This window comes from Carex rostrata, chromosome 22 (assembly GCF_964058835.1).
Source record: "Carex rostrata chromosome 22, lpCarRost1.2, whole genome shotgun sequence".
Lineage (NCBI taxonomy): Eukaryota > Viridiplantae > Streptophyta > Magnoliopsida > Poales > Cyperaceae > Carex > Carex rostrata.
This window is the reverse complement of record NC_135939.1, coordinates 2,831,643-2,847,080: the sequence shown is the minus strand read 5'-3', so window position 1 is coordinate 2,847,080 and position 15,438 is coordinate 2,831,643. Positions and strand designations below refer to the sequence as shown.

Genomic DNA, 15,438 nt, shown 5'->3' with positions numbered 1-15,438 from the left:
ATCTCCATATTAAAATGTGCTAGGAGATCAAATTTTATATTTTTTGAAATTTTTTTACTATTTATTAAGCCACTTTGAAAATCGCTGATCCAACGGTAGCTTCTGATTTTACTGTTTGGTTAAGCCACCGTTGGATCAACGATTTTCAAAGCGGCTTAATAAATATTTAAAAAATTTCCAAAAAATGTAAAATTTGGTCTCTTGGCACATTTTAATATGGAGATCACATCTAACGGTTTGGATCGATCATTTGAATTTTAAAAATCAAAAAATTACTTGATTGCACGGGAGGCTAGAAACAATCGATTGTTTATTAGCCTATATATATATAGGAGGGTTCAAATGCCTCCATTTTTTGTGTCTCCATCATGCCTCCATTTTTTAAAACTTAAATAACTCAAAATTTAAAACTTAAATGTCAAAATAAAACCGTTGGATGTGATCTATGTTATTTTCTCTGTGTGCCCATAAAAAATATTACATTTTGATTTTGCTTTTATGTGAATCAATAAGTTAAAAAATCAACGTTTATAAATTATCCACATTAGTATACATTTTTACAAGTTCAAGATAATAACCAAAACAAAGTTGAAATGATATAATTTTTTACATGTGTATAGATAAAATGATGTAATGATGTAGTTCATATCGTTTTATTTGAATTTTAAGATTTGAATTTTGAGTTATTAAATTTTTTTAAAAATGGAGGCATAATAGAGACACAAAAAATGGAGGCATTTTGAAACCTCCTCATATATATATAACTTTTATAATGTATGAAATCAAAATATCGTTATCAATATCGTTACACTTGTGTTGTGAATACCTAACAAAACAATGAAACACGAAAAAAACAGGAGGAAACTATACCTGTCAAATCATATAACTAGGTGTTGCCAATTTAGGGTCTATATCTAATCAAGAGGGGGAAAAAAAAACAAGATTAGCGTCATTATTGCCACATGTGGGCTAAATTATTGTACATCTGATCACTGCTTTTAACAGGGATTGGCCTCCTAAAACGAGAAAGCTTTTCGTGCAAGTATCATCAAAGGGTTCCTTTGACCTGTTGTACACGTACAAGTGCTAAAGAAGAAAAAAAATACTTTTATATTTTGGTACTTACAATATTTTTTTAAGATAAAAATAAAGTCAAAGTGATTCAATTTTAAATATTTACAAATATTTTATTAGTTGAGTTTCAAATTAATCTGTTCTTAAAATATATATATAACTTTAAAAAGGAAAAAGATAAAACAACAATTATATAATTTTTTTAGTCTGACAGCTAAAAATGGAAATAAAAGTTTACTTGTAATAGGAATTTATAGGCTAGAATTTGCATTCCTTTTTCTTTTTAAATTGAAAATTGCAGTTGAGGACCAATATGGATATTTATGGAAGCTCAAAATTAATTGTGAATTAAAATATTTTAGAGATGATGAGAATCAACTTTTGTTCTAGAGACAAAAATAGTACTTTTACATATGAAAATTGTAGGTTCGAAACGAGTCTGGATCTCTTTGAAGTAACTCAAATTTTGAGTTTAGTTATGGACCCACTAGTACAAAAAATGTAACCACGCACGGTGTATCATACACGAATGCAAAAATATTGCACATTAACAATGCAAAAAAAAGCTCACACATACCCACATGATCCGTACTAGTAACGAATCATGTACAAAAGTCACCCATATTAATTTGTACATGATTTGTTAATATCTAACCGTGTACGAATTGAGACCTCCATACTCGGTTAATAGTTTAGAATCTGTATATGTTTTGTGAATATCCAAACACAGGTTTCTCATAAAATATACATGTATGTTGTATATTTTGTTGAAGTATGAATATATGTATGTTAAATTAATGTTAATTGTTTCTGTTTGTTGAATTTTGAATGAATATAATTGATTATGTATGCTCTGATGTTGAATATTTATTGAATGATAAATGTATAATATTAATTGTATGTTTAATAACTAGCAAATATGGATGCTAGTCAATTATAAATTGTTTTAAAAAAAAAAATACACGGTTCTAGATAACACATCGTGTATGGTTAAGAAAATAATACACGGGTGACTTGTAGAAACCATATATATAAACCTAGTTATTGTAAACAGTTACTTCGATTGTGTAGAAACTACCATTTCAGCGCCTTTCTTTTTTAGATCTGACACGGTTGGCTTTAACTAACTGTGTATATCAGTTCAATACAGACATGGTTCAGTAACCGTGTACAAAATAGTCCCCATATTCATACACAGCACTCGCTAACACAGTCGTGTGTGTAACCGTGTGTTATTAGCTTTTTGGACCGTATATGATCGCATTTTCTATACTAGTTAGTGACTGTCTAAAATTAGAATCCCACTAGTGGAAAATATGGAATCAGGATCGGTTATATACGCATATTAGTATCGGAATACAACCGATTCTGATGAAGGCGATACTGATACTACACTAATCTGGATCGGTTAAATAACCGATCTTGATAGTACTATCAGGATCGGTTGTTTACAAACAACCGATCCTGATGTTATATTGGATCTAAAAAAAAAAAAAAATTTATTTGGCCAGCTTCCATATATATTTGCTGGCCAGCATAAAATATTTTTTTTATTTATCCTCCCAGGTACTTGACTCACCACAATTGAAACGGACGGCTCATATTTACTCTCAGCCGGTCAGAATTCGGGATAACAAAGGGAGCAGGATTATTTGTTCTTTGAAATGCGTGTCAATCCATTTTCGGACCGTCAGATTCAATTCTACTCAGTCAGTTAACCTGAGGGGATACGAATTCGTTGACACCGTAATTACGAAGATAATTAGGTGGCAGCGCCATGAATAATAATATAAAAAAAGTCTCTTGCTTCTTATCATAGGAACAAAAGTGATTGCTACAAGGTGACAGGCAGTCAAACATTCTTTGCTTGAACAAATTTTGTCGAAATAATTAATTGCCAAACATGTTTTTCTTTATTAAACACTGGTACGCGTGGCAGTGAAAAATATTAATTTTAATCGACATGTTGAATAATTATATATGCATGCCAATTTGATCATAGGTTGCGTAAGGTTGGGTTACCTGAATCAACGGCACCTGACTTGCGCATTCAACTAAATATATACCGTAAAAGATTAAAATTTATGGAGAAGCACGCAACATTAATAAACCTAGGATTTGTATCTAAATATATATGATGCAATTATTCATTCTCAGCTGGATAAATTGGAATAATGTATAAAATACATGACCACATATACATACATGTGTTAATTTTTTTTATTAGACAAATCTTCCCATTGGACTATTGTATTGTACTTGTGTTTTTATTTTGGAGTAGTTCGGACATACATTTTTTGTGCACATACATATTTAATATTTTTGAAAAAAATATCGTTAATTTAAAAGATTAGAATTCAGATGTATTTTTTTATTTCTTAAATAGAGATCAATCATATATATAATTTATATGTTAAACGATGGTTTTAATCTTATAATGAATTATACGTACCTATTATAAATGGACTCAAATTTAATAAATGACATGTCTAAATAATTAATAAAACAAGTATAATTTATTTTTTAAAATTGAAACAATGTACCAAAAAATAGAAGAATAGAGTGAAAACAAAAAATTGCTGTCAATATCTTTACCCGTGATGGGGCAATGTAATTTTGCTGTGATAAAATTATTAATTCCTATTTTGCTTTATAAAAAAAGTTCAATACAAGCTAGTAAATATATTATCAGTTCAGATAAATATCAAATACAATCCGATTTTTCTAATAATGTTTAGTGCGTTTTGTTGGATTATTTGGAAAATACGCAATGATCTATGCTTTCAACAGGTATATGTTAAGAATTTTCGAACCATTGTACTAATGATTGTTGCTTTGGTGCATTATTGGACAGGTATAAGCAAGCGGACAGCTAGAGACATCCTCCCCACTTGGCTGCCGGAAGTGATAGAAGAGATACCGTTGAGGATCTGGAAGCCCGAAGATACTCAAGTGGTGATATATCAACCACTGGCAGAGGAAGATCGCAGTTCCAGCCACACGGCTTAGTTTTTATGCTAGTTTATCTAATTAATTAGTCTAGCTAGTACCAACCAATTTTTGTTTTGCTTCTTTTGAATCTGCTTTCTGGATGCTTGCCGTTGGTATATTGGTCTCATGACATTTTGTTTGAATCTGGATTGATCACTGGTATGATGTAATGAACTTTGTTTCTTGAATGAAACGGGCATAGGCCTTTTATAAAAAAAAAAAAACAATCCGATTAATCTTACATTGGGAAGCTTGACTTCATCTTAATTTATCTAACAAAAAATAATCCAATCAATCCAAAATTAACATACAATCATTTACTGGGCTAAAATATAAGTTCTAATTAAGCAAGCCAATGTACAGAAAGTTTGTTTTACAAAATACAACACTATCCTAATTAAGAAAAGTTTACAACATGTTCGTTATTACATAAAATACCCTACTCTTTGTGAAGTTCTAGCAAGCCTGTTTACATATACTACACGACCAACAAAACCTATGTCAACCTTTGTTCTGTTTCATGTCTGTTGCCATCCATACTATATATAAAGAATGGATGTATTTTGTTATGAAAGGTACAGATGACAAAGCATAAAACAGAGCTATATATACACGTACATATTTTACACAAAGTTACTTTTTTTTTTATAATATTACAGCAATCATATACATGCTAGATAAGATTTGACAGGTACGTGCATGTGTAGTTCATCAATAGGCCCACATGGAGTCATCACGCAGACTTGAAATCTCTTGATTAAGTTCAGACGTAGTTAAACCTGTCTCCAGTGAAGAGGTGACAATTTCCTTCTCTCTATCAATATATTTTTGTTTCAACTCGCAACTAAAATAACCTTCAAGCACCAAGCTCTCTCTTTCGCATTCTCCTTTGAGCATTAAAGAAGACGATGATTCTTAATTCGTTGTAAGAATTTGGATCGTGCAAAGAGTGTAGAGGAGTGTTCGTCGGGAAGTACCTCGCAAAAAGCTCTTCGTGGCTGGAGAAGCAGGTCACGTGGACCTCCACGTCAGAGCCTGAAGAAACCTTGCTCTCATCTTGCACAGTAGGTTTATTATTTTCACATGAAGTCTTTTTGAAAACCCTACATACTACCCACTCATTCTACAAGATATATAAAATCAAAAATCAATTAACTTATTTCATCGAAGAAATTATATATCTCGTTAGAGAATAATTATAGATATGTGTACCTTATATGGACTATAAGTGGAGTATTTTCCTTCAAGGCGATATTCATGCATGATCCAGTCAGATTTCTGTCCCCTAGGAGCCCTTCCAGTGTAAAAAACCAGGGTTTTTTTCATGCCAATGAAACTCTTTTCTTTATGTATCGCCTTATCTTTCCCAGTAGATTTCCAGTAGCCAGTACCAGTAGCTCTGTTAGCCCTCGTACCAGTCGGGTACTTCCTGTCCTTCATGCAAAAGAAGTACCATTCTTGCTCTCCTATGTAATTAGCTCTCTCTACAAATAAAAAATGCAAAGAAAGTTCTAATAGGAAAGACAATCACATGCAAAATGAAAAAAAAAAAAGTCAAAAAAATAATATTTCATTTGTGAAGGTTTGCAACTTTCGTTGCATACAAACAGTTAAAAAAAGAAAGAAACTAAAAAACTATATAAAATACCTGGCAAGTCCCATGGCTCAAACTTGATCAAGTCGACATCTCCTATGGCTATCGAACTAAAACTTGAATCAGTTGCCTTTCTCAGGAGATAATAACTTATCAACTCTTCATCTGTTGGATGGAAACGAAAACCAGGAGGCAAGTTCATGGATTGCTCTCCTTTGTTCAGAAATAAGGTCATGTGTATAGATACTGCACAAAATAAGGTCGACCAGAGTAAATTAATATTAGATAGTTGTTGAGAAATAGATAGAACCCATGGAGCAAGAAGACATTAAGGATTCGTTAGGAAAAGTAAGTTGGTGGGGGAGGAGAGAAGTGTAGAGGCTTAAAAATAAAAATGGGGGCCATTGCTTGCGTTTAAGCAGAGGCGTTGCTCACAAGCAACGCCTACGTAAATGGATTTTGACATTTCAGTCGACATATTAGGATTTTTTTTTTTTTTTTTTTTGTTGATGCATAGTTGCATACTGTTTAGCAAGTTGTAGAAACAGTACGTGCTCTCTTATTCCATTAATTAGTGGTGCTCCTTGATTTGTAGCATGGGAATATTGGCCATGCATATTGCATATTCCCCTCTGGATAATGATATGCAAAATTTTAATTAGTATGCATCTGATTAGAATAGTGAATGGGGAAATTAAAAAAAAAAAAAATAGCTTAGATGGGTAAATTTTTTCTTGAGGGTGTTTAATGGGAATATATGAATAATTTTCCCTGAAAATAATATTCCTGTACTAGGTATTTGGATTGCAGATTCCTTTGCCTTTTATTTTCTAGAATCTATTATTTTCTATTGCACTTTATGCATTGTTTAGAAAGTCCAAATATTTTATTTTTAATTATTAATTGATTTTTGTTATTTATACGGTTTGTGCAGAACTAAATTAATTTTGAAAATATTACATTAACATGGGTATTTTGGTTACCTTCCAAATTTCATTTACAAAGAAAATTTGGAAGGCTCAAATCACATATCAACAATTGACATGTCAACGGGAGTAATTTGAATACATTATATTTGACTTGTGTCAACAAGTTACTGGCAACTTGTTCAATGGCTATTGAATTTGTAAATTGCTGTTTATCCTCTTTTTTTGTGCAGTTTGAATATGTGATTCCATTGGACTCATATAATATTATGAGAAATTCATGTTTTGTACTTCCACCAATGAAATTCCGTGTTTACAAATTCTGCATTGGAATTATCGTTGCACAATCACAAATTGCAATATCTGATTTGAGATAACTGCCTCATACTGCAGAAATCTAGATTATTATGAACTTTAAAATATTACACGTGACAAATAAATTAATAAAAACAAAATTAATAATGTTTTAATATACCAAACACCTTAAGAGTGGACCTTGCACTAATGTGAGTTGCACCTACTGATGATGAAATTAGAGCTGCCTTTTTTCAAGACTACTAATAAATCAATTTTGTTGATTGAATTGATGTGCACCTTTTACCAAATGTTAACTAACTTCTTACTTTTCTGTTGATAGTACTAGTATAATTTATGCGTCCCCCTCTATGAAATTACATCTAGAGATCTTTTTTTTTTTTTGAGAGCTTGACAGGGGCTGTCAAGGTCATCTAGAGGATCTTTAGTTGGTATATTTTACATCAATGATTGTAATGAAAACGACATGTCTATTTCTAGGTATCCTTCCTCTACATTTGTAAATTGTAAACCGCTTATGTAGAGTCAAACATAGGGTGCAAACGAATCGGATAATATCTGACCGTATCCAGATCCGTATCCGAAATTTTTTTTCGGATACGGATACGGATATCTGTGTGGATACGGATACGGATATGGTTTTGAATTTTAGTTATCCGTATCCGAACAGTAAATATATACCATATAGTTTAATATATATTATGAAAATATTTTAGTGTATATATTTACGGATATCCAATATCCGATCCGTATCCGTCTAATATGCAATCCACATCTGAAAAATAAAAGCAGATACAGAAATGATTTTACCACTATCTGATCCGTATCCGATCCGTTTGTGACCCCTAGTCAAACATGTCTTTTGAGAATCTATAGAGATTCTCAAAAGAATGAATACTGGCATAGTTTTTCATACTTATAATGAAATTAGACATTAGCAGCAGCTCAGAAGTTAAATTTGTATAGAACTAAGAAGAAAAATAACTCCAGAAAAACTCGAGTCCTAGCAAAATAAGGAAACAGATTCTATTAAAGCTATTATCATTCACTAGGAGATGTTACTATCAAAACAACCTATGGTGCTTGAATTATTGCACCAACAAAAAGAGACAATCACTGCTTATGTCAGCGCATTCTAAAATTCTAATACTGCCTAATCAAAATATCATAATTCTCAGAAATATAAAATGTGATGGCCTCACACGGACCAAATGCATGGCTCCATTCAATAGAGCTGGATTATTATTAAATAATTTTACTGACCCATGATCTTCAGCTGGAATCATAAGATTATTTGAAAATAAGAGCGTCACGGCCTGGCCCAACACCTATATAATGAATTGGAACACCAACAATCTCTTCTATCCTCTCCACATAATTACGTGCAGCTTGAGGGAGGTCTTTGTAATTTCTCACAGAAGATATGTCGCTCTCCCAGCCTGGCAGCACCTCATACTTGACCTAAATTGAGAAAATTGAACCCAGTAAATTAATAACCTCCATATTTACAATAATTTCCAACTGCCCAAAGTGCCAAACATACACAACGGCTTTCTATATTCAGATCTAAGGTTTATAATAAAATTTCAAGACAACATGTAACAAAGACACTTTTGTCAATCATATAAATGGAATAAATAACAATAAATCAATACTCCATGTCTCCATGCCTCTAAACTAACAAGAAAATAAATTGACAAGCGTACATTGGATGGTTTCATTAATTTTTTCTTCAACCAATATTGACCGGAAACAAGAACATGGGTATATGTGTCTTTGTATGTGTACACAATTTAGCATTTAGAATATTCATTTTCCAAGACAAGCCATTTAAAACCTCACACAAACTACATCAAAGACAACCCAACATAAGCAATTCTGTAAAAATTATCCCTTATAAAATCCAGTAGAGATAAAGCGGGTACTTGACATACCTGTATTTGCTCCAAAAGTTCCAAATCTGCCGGGAAGGACTCAACTCTTTCTCCACCCGGCTTGTGATAAGAAACCCCAAGCTTAATTTCAGGAAATCCAGAGAAGACATCCAATTTTGTAAGGTTAAGAGAAGAGAAACCATTGATCCGGCAACAGTACTTGAGTGCTACCAGGTCAAGCCAGCCACATCTCCTTGGCCTACCAGTTGTCGTGCCGAACTCCATTCCGGCCATTCTCAATGTATCACCGATCTTGCCGAGAAGTTCAGTTGGGAAAGGCCCAGAACCTACTCTTGTAGTATATGCTTTGACCTGTGAAGTCAAAAACAAAATAATATCTTAGTGCAACTCTTTCAGGAAAGGGAAAAAAAAAAGAATCCATAGCAAACTGCATTATTGTACCTTTATTGTACCCTGTCTAAGTTTTCCTTTCAAAGTAAAATCTGCTTTTATTTTATCCAGGTTATCTATCAAAGCATTTGCCTTTGTGATATTTAATAAGGCATCCTTTACTATTCAGGCTTGAAGTCAATATTTAGGGACTCCTGACAGTTTAAATATAATATTGTTTGAGTAGAACTAGGATGTTCTAAGTCCAAAACCTATCGGAATGACTTCAAGCAACAATTCCAAACTGTTGAAACGGTTCTACTTCACGCGTGATGCGTTTACATGTCAAAGTTATAAATTTTCAACCTAATTTAGTATAAAATCAAGAGGTAAAAAAAAAGACGGTTTATAAGTTAATTTTAATGCGTTCATTTTTCATTATTTTTTTACTGCTTGACTTGAGACTAAATTATTTTGAAAATTTATAAATTTGACATGTAAACACATCACTCGTGATTTGTGAAGTAGATCGGTTTCAACGGTTTGGATTCACTGCTTAAAGTCAATCCAATAGGTTTTGGAGTTAATGTCACAAAGGGAAGTGGTGAGCTTGAGAACACCCTAGTTCTACACGTAATGTTTTATTAATAAATTTCTGCATTATCAAGAAATTTAAGTTAAAATAACCATTGGTTAACGGTAACTGGTTCTGGTGCAGATTAGTCTGGACAGACAAATGATTCGCATCACCTATGATCAACAGTTAATTTTTTGTTAAAATATCTGTACAGGTTTCCAAAAGCTAAATTGAAACAATTAAAGAGGAAAAATATGAAAAAGAACTTACCACTCCAATAAGATCACCGATGCTTCTTGGAGAGATTCCAAGACCGGTACAAATGCCTCCAGCAGAGGGGCTTGAAGAGGTAACAAATGGGTATGTACCAAAATCTATATCTAACATAGTAGCCTGACCTCCTTCAACCAAAACCCCCTTTTTTTCTTCAATCGACTTGTTCATAAAATACACCGTATCTGTGATAAATGGCTCCAACTTCTCTGCAAACTGTTTGTACCTTTCCATCTCCTCCTTCAAGAAAAAATCATCATAATCAAACCCCTTAAACCGCATTGCTGCATCTCTCAAAAGCATCTCTAACTTATCCTTGAAAGTATCCATGTGCCGCAAATCACAGACCCGCAACCCATTTCGATCCACTTTGTTGGAATAGCATGGGCCTATTCCACGTTTGGTGGTTCCAATGAGAGAACTGGCAAGCTCGGTCTCCCTCAAGCCATCGACAGTTTGATGGAAGTCAAACAAGAGGTGGGCCCGATCAGAGACAAGGATTCTTCCTGCACAAGAAATGTCATTGGATTCAAGGCCTTCGATCTCTTTGAAGAAACCAGGCAAGTGGATCACAACCCCATTACCAATGACACACATAGTCTCTTCATTTATAATTCCTGATGGGATCAGATGCAGTGCGAATTTTTTTCCCTCCGAATTGTAAATTGTGTGACCCGCATTTGCTCCTCCCTGAATTTATAAAGATACAGTACCTCCAATACATCAATTTAAAATTTGTATAGTATATTAACAAGCCCTAAATTTTACTACAGAAAGATAAAAGGATTTTTTTTTTTTTCAAACTTCTGTTCAAAAGTTTTCACCTACTTATACAACCAATCATCAGAACCCAAGCCATATACTCAATTATTTTGTATGGTCAGAAAAACATATTGCCAGCCATGACACTAAAAAAGATTAGCAAATTGATATAAATGCACAAAAACCAATTTGAAACATGTCACTCAATTGCCTCCAATTATTTAAGAAATACTTCCATTTTTTTTATTTTTTTACTTTTTTTATTTTTTGTCTTCCTTCCAAATGATTTATTGCCCAAACAAAACTCACATAACCTGACAGCGTGCGACGATATCAAAGTTCTTGGCAAGAATATCCACAAGCTTTCCCTTCCCTTCGTCTCCCCACTGGGAACCGAGCACGCCAGCAACCTGACTAAGCGACCTCACCTTGTCAGTGTCACTGCCTGTGATGCCAACCTTCTCAGTTGCCAGTGCTGCCTGTGGTGGGACCCACCTCAAGGGACTCATCTGAGTCCACCTTGGAGCAGCCGAGGGGATTAAACGACTGCCCTGATGTTTATTGTGGGAGAAGAGGAATGGAGAGGATGAAGCTTCAAAGGACAGCATAGAAGAGAGGCTCATGGTGTTAGAAAGTGCCAAACTTTTGTCACCTATCTAAAGGACTCTGCTGATGGAACAAAATTGATTTGATTATATAACAGTATTGCTATGCTAAGAGCTTGAAAGTGGGAACACAACTACTGTAATGGTACTAGGGAATAAATCAATTGAAACGAAGGTGATTATTAGAAAGAGAGAAACAGCGAGAGAGAACTTGCCCTCGGAGATGTGATAGGCACTGGCGGAGATCGGGGACTCGAAGGAGCGCCAGTAAGAGAGGCGCGGAGCACGCACGACTTTTGCACAGGACGAGTGAGGCGCTAGCGGATTTTAAACAGATCCGATTTGAGATGGGCTAAGAAAGTTTTCCACTGTATATGATCCGATAATAAACGATTATATTATTATTGGAAGATTTAAGCATATCGGTGCTACGTACTACGTAGGATTGGCAAAAAAAAAGCTCGTGGCTGGTGGCCGCTTGGTATTCGCCTGTGACTCGATCGGTAACAGCTCGTTCGTTAGTGGATCGAGTTAAAATTAGCTCACTCGCTACATACTCGAGCCATAGTTAATGAGTTTGAGTTTGGCCTGGCTCGGCACGAGCCAGCTCGGTCGTTAACGAGCTATTTAATATACATAGTTTAATAGTTTAATCGGATCCGTTCACTTCAGATTGGGGATATTATGGTCTATGGATGTTAAAGCCAATGTTATGGCAATTGCACTTTGGACTGTGTTTAAGTTGATTGGTAATTTTATATGGAATATGTGTGAATTAATTATAAGCAATGAAGTTAATTTGTATGAATTTGTTTGATTTAGTATGCATGAATTTATTATGTGAATATATTTGTATGAATTTAGGATTTTGATATATTTGTATGTATGAATTTAGCTGTAAACTTAATTTACAGTAGTTGATTTGCTTAATTACAATTGAATTAAGAGCATTCCTCAATAATTAATTATATAAATATTATTTTGTGTTTAGTCATAATAAGATGTGTTATGAAAATTTAAGATAAAGCAGGAAAGAAAATATACAAATTTATAAATCTGCCAAGCTAATAACGAGCTAGCTCGGCTCGCTCGGACAAGCCATGAGTCGGTCTTGAGCAATAGTTTTAACTCGAGACCTAAAATCTAAACTCGCTTGCTCAGCTTGATACACTAACAAGCCGAATACGAGTGTGGCCTAGCTCGCTCTTTAACAGCTCGTTGCCACCCCTAATACTACGTAGTTTTGTAGTTGAGATATTATTGGAAGATAATAAATATCGTTCCAAGAGCAATTGTTTATGGTTCACCCGATCATTAATACATTAACGAAAATGATTTACATGGTAGAATATGTACTTACAATTATTATCGGAAAGAATAAATTATGCATAAATTTAAATTTGTATGCGATTCACAATATCAGACTTCTTTAAATTTTGTATAGAATTAACACTTATGTTGATAAAAAAAAAAAAAAAAAATGGCAAAAATCACCAGCATACTCTTTTAAATGGGCGGACGAATTTCAAGGCTTCGAAAAATGTTAACTATGTATTATAATTATTAATGCGCCCGAAAACACCGTAAAAAAAATTAATTTATACGGGGTTCACCCCGTTTTACAACCAGAAGTTCTGACAAAGTTATTCATGTTCGAATTGAATTATGCAAAGATTGGAGGCGCATGGCCACCTCGGCATCTCAAATGTTAGTGGTAAAAGAATCATGCTCAACTTGTGAATTATGCTCCAATTTTTATATGAATTGGAGTCAATTAGTAATAATTTAGCATGATGAAAATTATTTTTTGATATAGTAACAAAAACAATATTTTCTATGTAGGAGGTTGCAGGTTCAAAATCTAAATAAAGTATTTTTATTTTTTTGCGATATTAAATAGTTTTGTGATTCTGATCTCCAATCTTTACTCCAAAAAAAAAAAACCCTATATATCAAATTATAATCTATAACTATATATCATGTACATAAAAAGAAAAGAAAAAACTTGAAGCAATCGTTAGTGTTTACCTGATGACTAGAAATTTATAACAATCTAATTAATGTTTTTTCTATAAATTATCAATGCAGCAAATTTATATGAAATATACTGATATACACAATCAAACAAAAACAATTTAACAATATAAAAAATAAATTGTTTCTTGAATTATTTATAAAATATGAAAAATATTCTAAGAAAAATATCAAGTTGACACACTCAAATCTCAATGCTCCAATCATTTTATATATTAACTTGTCCAAGACAAATATCCTCCTACCCAAAAGCAAATCTCAGCCCATGGGCCTTTCCAGAGCCCAGTCTCCCGTATTCGTAATAAGAAGGCTTAGAGCTTGGGGTATCATAACACAATCGACCTTTATGCGAACTCTTTTCCTGACCTTCCCAAAGCAACTCTTATGGCGAAGCATCAAAATGCACTTCTCCTTTCTCAGTCCAGCAGAGGCGCACTCCAAGCACGCTTTCGAAAAAACAGAGCAATCTCTCCTCTCCCATTTCGACTCATGTGCCACCATGAGAGGCCTAACCTCTATCCACGCACAAATGATCAAATCAGGCTTTGATCAACACGTGTTTGTCGCGGCACGGCTTGTCTCCTTCTGTTGTGTGTCAATTCATGGCTCGGTCGACTATGCTGTTTCTCTGTTTAATTCTCTGAAATGGCGTGATGGTTTTATGTGGAACACCATGATAAGAGGGTTTGGTAGGATGAACAGAGCACATGAGGCTGTTTTGTTTTATCAAAAAATGAGAGAGGAGAAGGATCCTGATAGTTTTACATTTTGCTTTTTGATTAGGATCTCAAGCCAGTTATCGGAGGTAGGTTTTGGGAAGCAGTTGCATTGCTCTGTTTTGAAGCATGGATCTGGTTTTAATAATTACGTTTGTAATAATATGGTACACATGTATGCGATGTTTAAGGACATTAAGGCCGCTCAAATGGTGTTCGATGAAATGACTGACCGAGATCTGATATCTTGGAATGCCATAATTGATGGCTATGTGAATTGTGGGGAGTACAAGGAAGCATTGAGGATGTTTAGTAGGTTAATGAGAGATGGATTCATTCCTGATGAAGTGACATTAGTCGTAGCATTGTCTGCTTGCACTGAGTTAGGTGCGCCCGACTTTGGTAGATGGATACATTTTAATATAGATAACAGCCTGAAATTACAGAAAACAGTGTCAATCTTCAATTCTTTGATCCATATGTACACCAAGTGTGGGGCTATTGACACTGCAATTGAGGTGTTCAACAAAATGACCAACAGAAACATTGTTTCTTGGAATACCATTATTTTGGGACTTGCTATGCATGGCCAGGCAACCAAGGCTTTGAGGTTTTTCGACGATTTGTTAGAAAACAGGCTCGAGGAACCTGATGGTATTACATTCTTAGGTGCACTCTCTGCCTGCACACACACAGGCCAGGTCGATGAAGGGAGAAGATACTTTGAATTGATGGAAGCTAACTATGGTCTGAGCCCAAACATAAAACATTTTGGTTGCATGGTCGATCTTTTAGGGAAATCAGGCCACTTAAGGGAGGCATACAATCTCATAAAAACCATGCCGATAGAATGCAATGCGGTGGTTTGGAGAACCTTGTTGGGTGCGTGCATGATGCATGGGGATGTGGAATTAGGGGAGAAGGTTAGTTGGCATTTGAAGAAGGTGGAGCCAGATCATAGCGGTGATTTTGTGCTCTGCTCACACATGTATGCAAGTGTAGGTAGATGGAATGATGTGTTGGAGGTGCGAGGGCAAATGAAGCAAATGCAAGTGCAAAAGCCCGAGCATGGTAATAGTTTCACAAGTGTTTTTGCTATTACAAACTAATAAGGATTAGAGCTATTGTGCCTTAGATTGTATTGCCTGTACATAATGTTGGAGGTGTGGTTGATAAGAAACTGTGTCAGCACATGTGCAGTTGCTATCTGGTAGTTCTCAATAGTTCTGGTATTTGTTGTAACCAAAATTAATTTGACAAAAGCAGCGATTCTTATAAGTCCACGTCAAGGGTTAATTGATTGGATA

The 15,438-nt window shown here is 34.3% G+C and overlaps 3 protein-coding genes across 5 annotated transcripts; 1 reads left to right on the top strand and 2 right to left on the bottom strand.

Moving 5' to 3' along the window:
• Positions 1-4,890: 4,890 nt before the first annotated feature.
• Positions 4,891-6,024, bottom strand: LOC144573890 (NAC domain-containing protein 100-like). The gene is made up of 3 exons (XM_078323668.1): positions 5,714-6,024; positions 5,278-5,549; positions 4,891-5,188 (listed from the first exon to the last, which is right to left on the bottom strand). The coding sequence occupies exons 1-3, from the start codon at positions 5,892-5,894 to the stop codon at positions 4,922-4,924; spliced, it is 720 nt and encodes a 239-aa protein (XP_078179794.1). The 5' UTR covers positions 5,895-6,024; the 3' UTR covers positions 4,891-4,921.
• Positions 6,025-7,909: 1,885 nt separating this feature from the next.
• Positions 7,910-11,730, bottom strand: LOC144573888 (adenylosuccinate synthetase, chloroplastic-like). 3 transcript variants are annotated; one of them, XM_078323663.1, is made up of 5 exons: positions 11,597-11,730; positions 11,091-11,442; positions 10,012-10,704; positions 8,835-9,146; positions 7,910-8,361 (listed from the first exon to the last, which is right to left on the bottom strand). In XM_078323663.1, the coding sequence occupies exons 2-5, from the start codon at positions 11,397-11,399 to the stop codon at positions 8,191-8,193; spliced, it is 1,485 nt and encodes a 494-aa protein (XP_078179789.1). In that variant the 5' UTR covers positions 11,400-11,442; positions 11,597-11,730; the 3' UTR covers positions 7,910-8,190. The 3 variants fall into 3 exon arrangements, with proteins under 3 accessions (XP_078179789.1, XP_078179791.1, XP_078179790.1); XM_078323665.1 differs by having other exon boundaries at positions 11,091-11,440; positions 11,593-11,715; XM_078323664.1 differs by having other exon boundaries at positions 11,091-11,445; positions 11,593-11,656.
• A 1,914-nt stretch (positions 11,731-13,644) lies between these two features.
• LOC144574257 (pentatricopeptide repeat-containing protein At1g59720, chloroplastic/mitochondrial-like) lies at positions 13,645-15,403 on the top strand. Its single transcript, XM_078324182.1, has one exon. It carries the CDS (start codon positions 13,681-13,683, stop codon positions 15,238-15,240), a length of 1,560 nt encoding a protein of 519 aa, XP_078180308.1. The 5' UTR covers positions 13,645-13,680; the 3' UTR covers positions 15,241-15,403.
• The last annotated feature ends 35 nt before the right edge of the window (positions 15,404-15,438 follow it).

Excerpts from the sequence above, each read along its gene's own strand:
- LOC144573888 (XM_078323663.1), bottom strand. The coding sequence starts at position 11,399 with ATGAGCCTCTCTTCTATGCTGTCCTTTGAAGCTTCATCCTCTCCATTC. Across the intron at positions 10,705-11,090 it reads ATATCGTCGCACGCTGTCAG|GGAGGAGCAAATGCGGGTCA; the intron begins GTTATGTGAGTT and ends TTATAAATTCAG. Across the intron at positions 9,147-10,011 it reads TCGGTGATCTTATTGGAGTG|GTCAAAGCATATACTACAAG; the intron begins GTAAGTTCTTTT and ends TTGACTTCACAG.
- LOC144573890 (XM_078323668.1), bottom strand. The coding sequence starts at position 5,894 with ATGACCTTATTTCTGAACAAAGGAGAGCAATCCATGAACTTGCCTCCT. Across the intron at positions 5,550-5,713 it reads TGAGCCATGGGACTTGCCAG|AGAGAGCTAATTACATAGGA; the intron begins GTATTTTATATA and ends TTTTATTTGTAG. Across the intron at positions 5,189-5,277 it reads CCACTTATAGTCCATATAAG|AATGAGTGGGTAGTATGTAG; the intron begins GTACACATATCT and ends TATATCTTGTAG.
- LOC144574257 (XM_078324182.1), top strand. The coding sequence starts at position 13,681 with ATGGGCCTTTCCAGAGCCCAGTCTCCCGTATTCGTAATAAGAAGGCTT.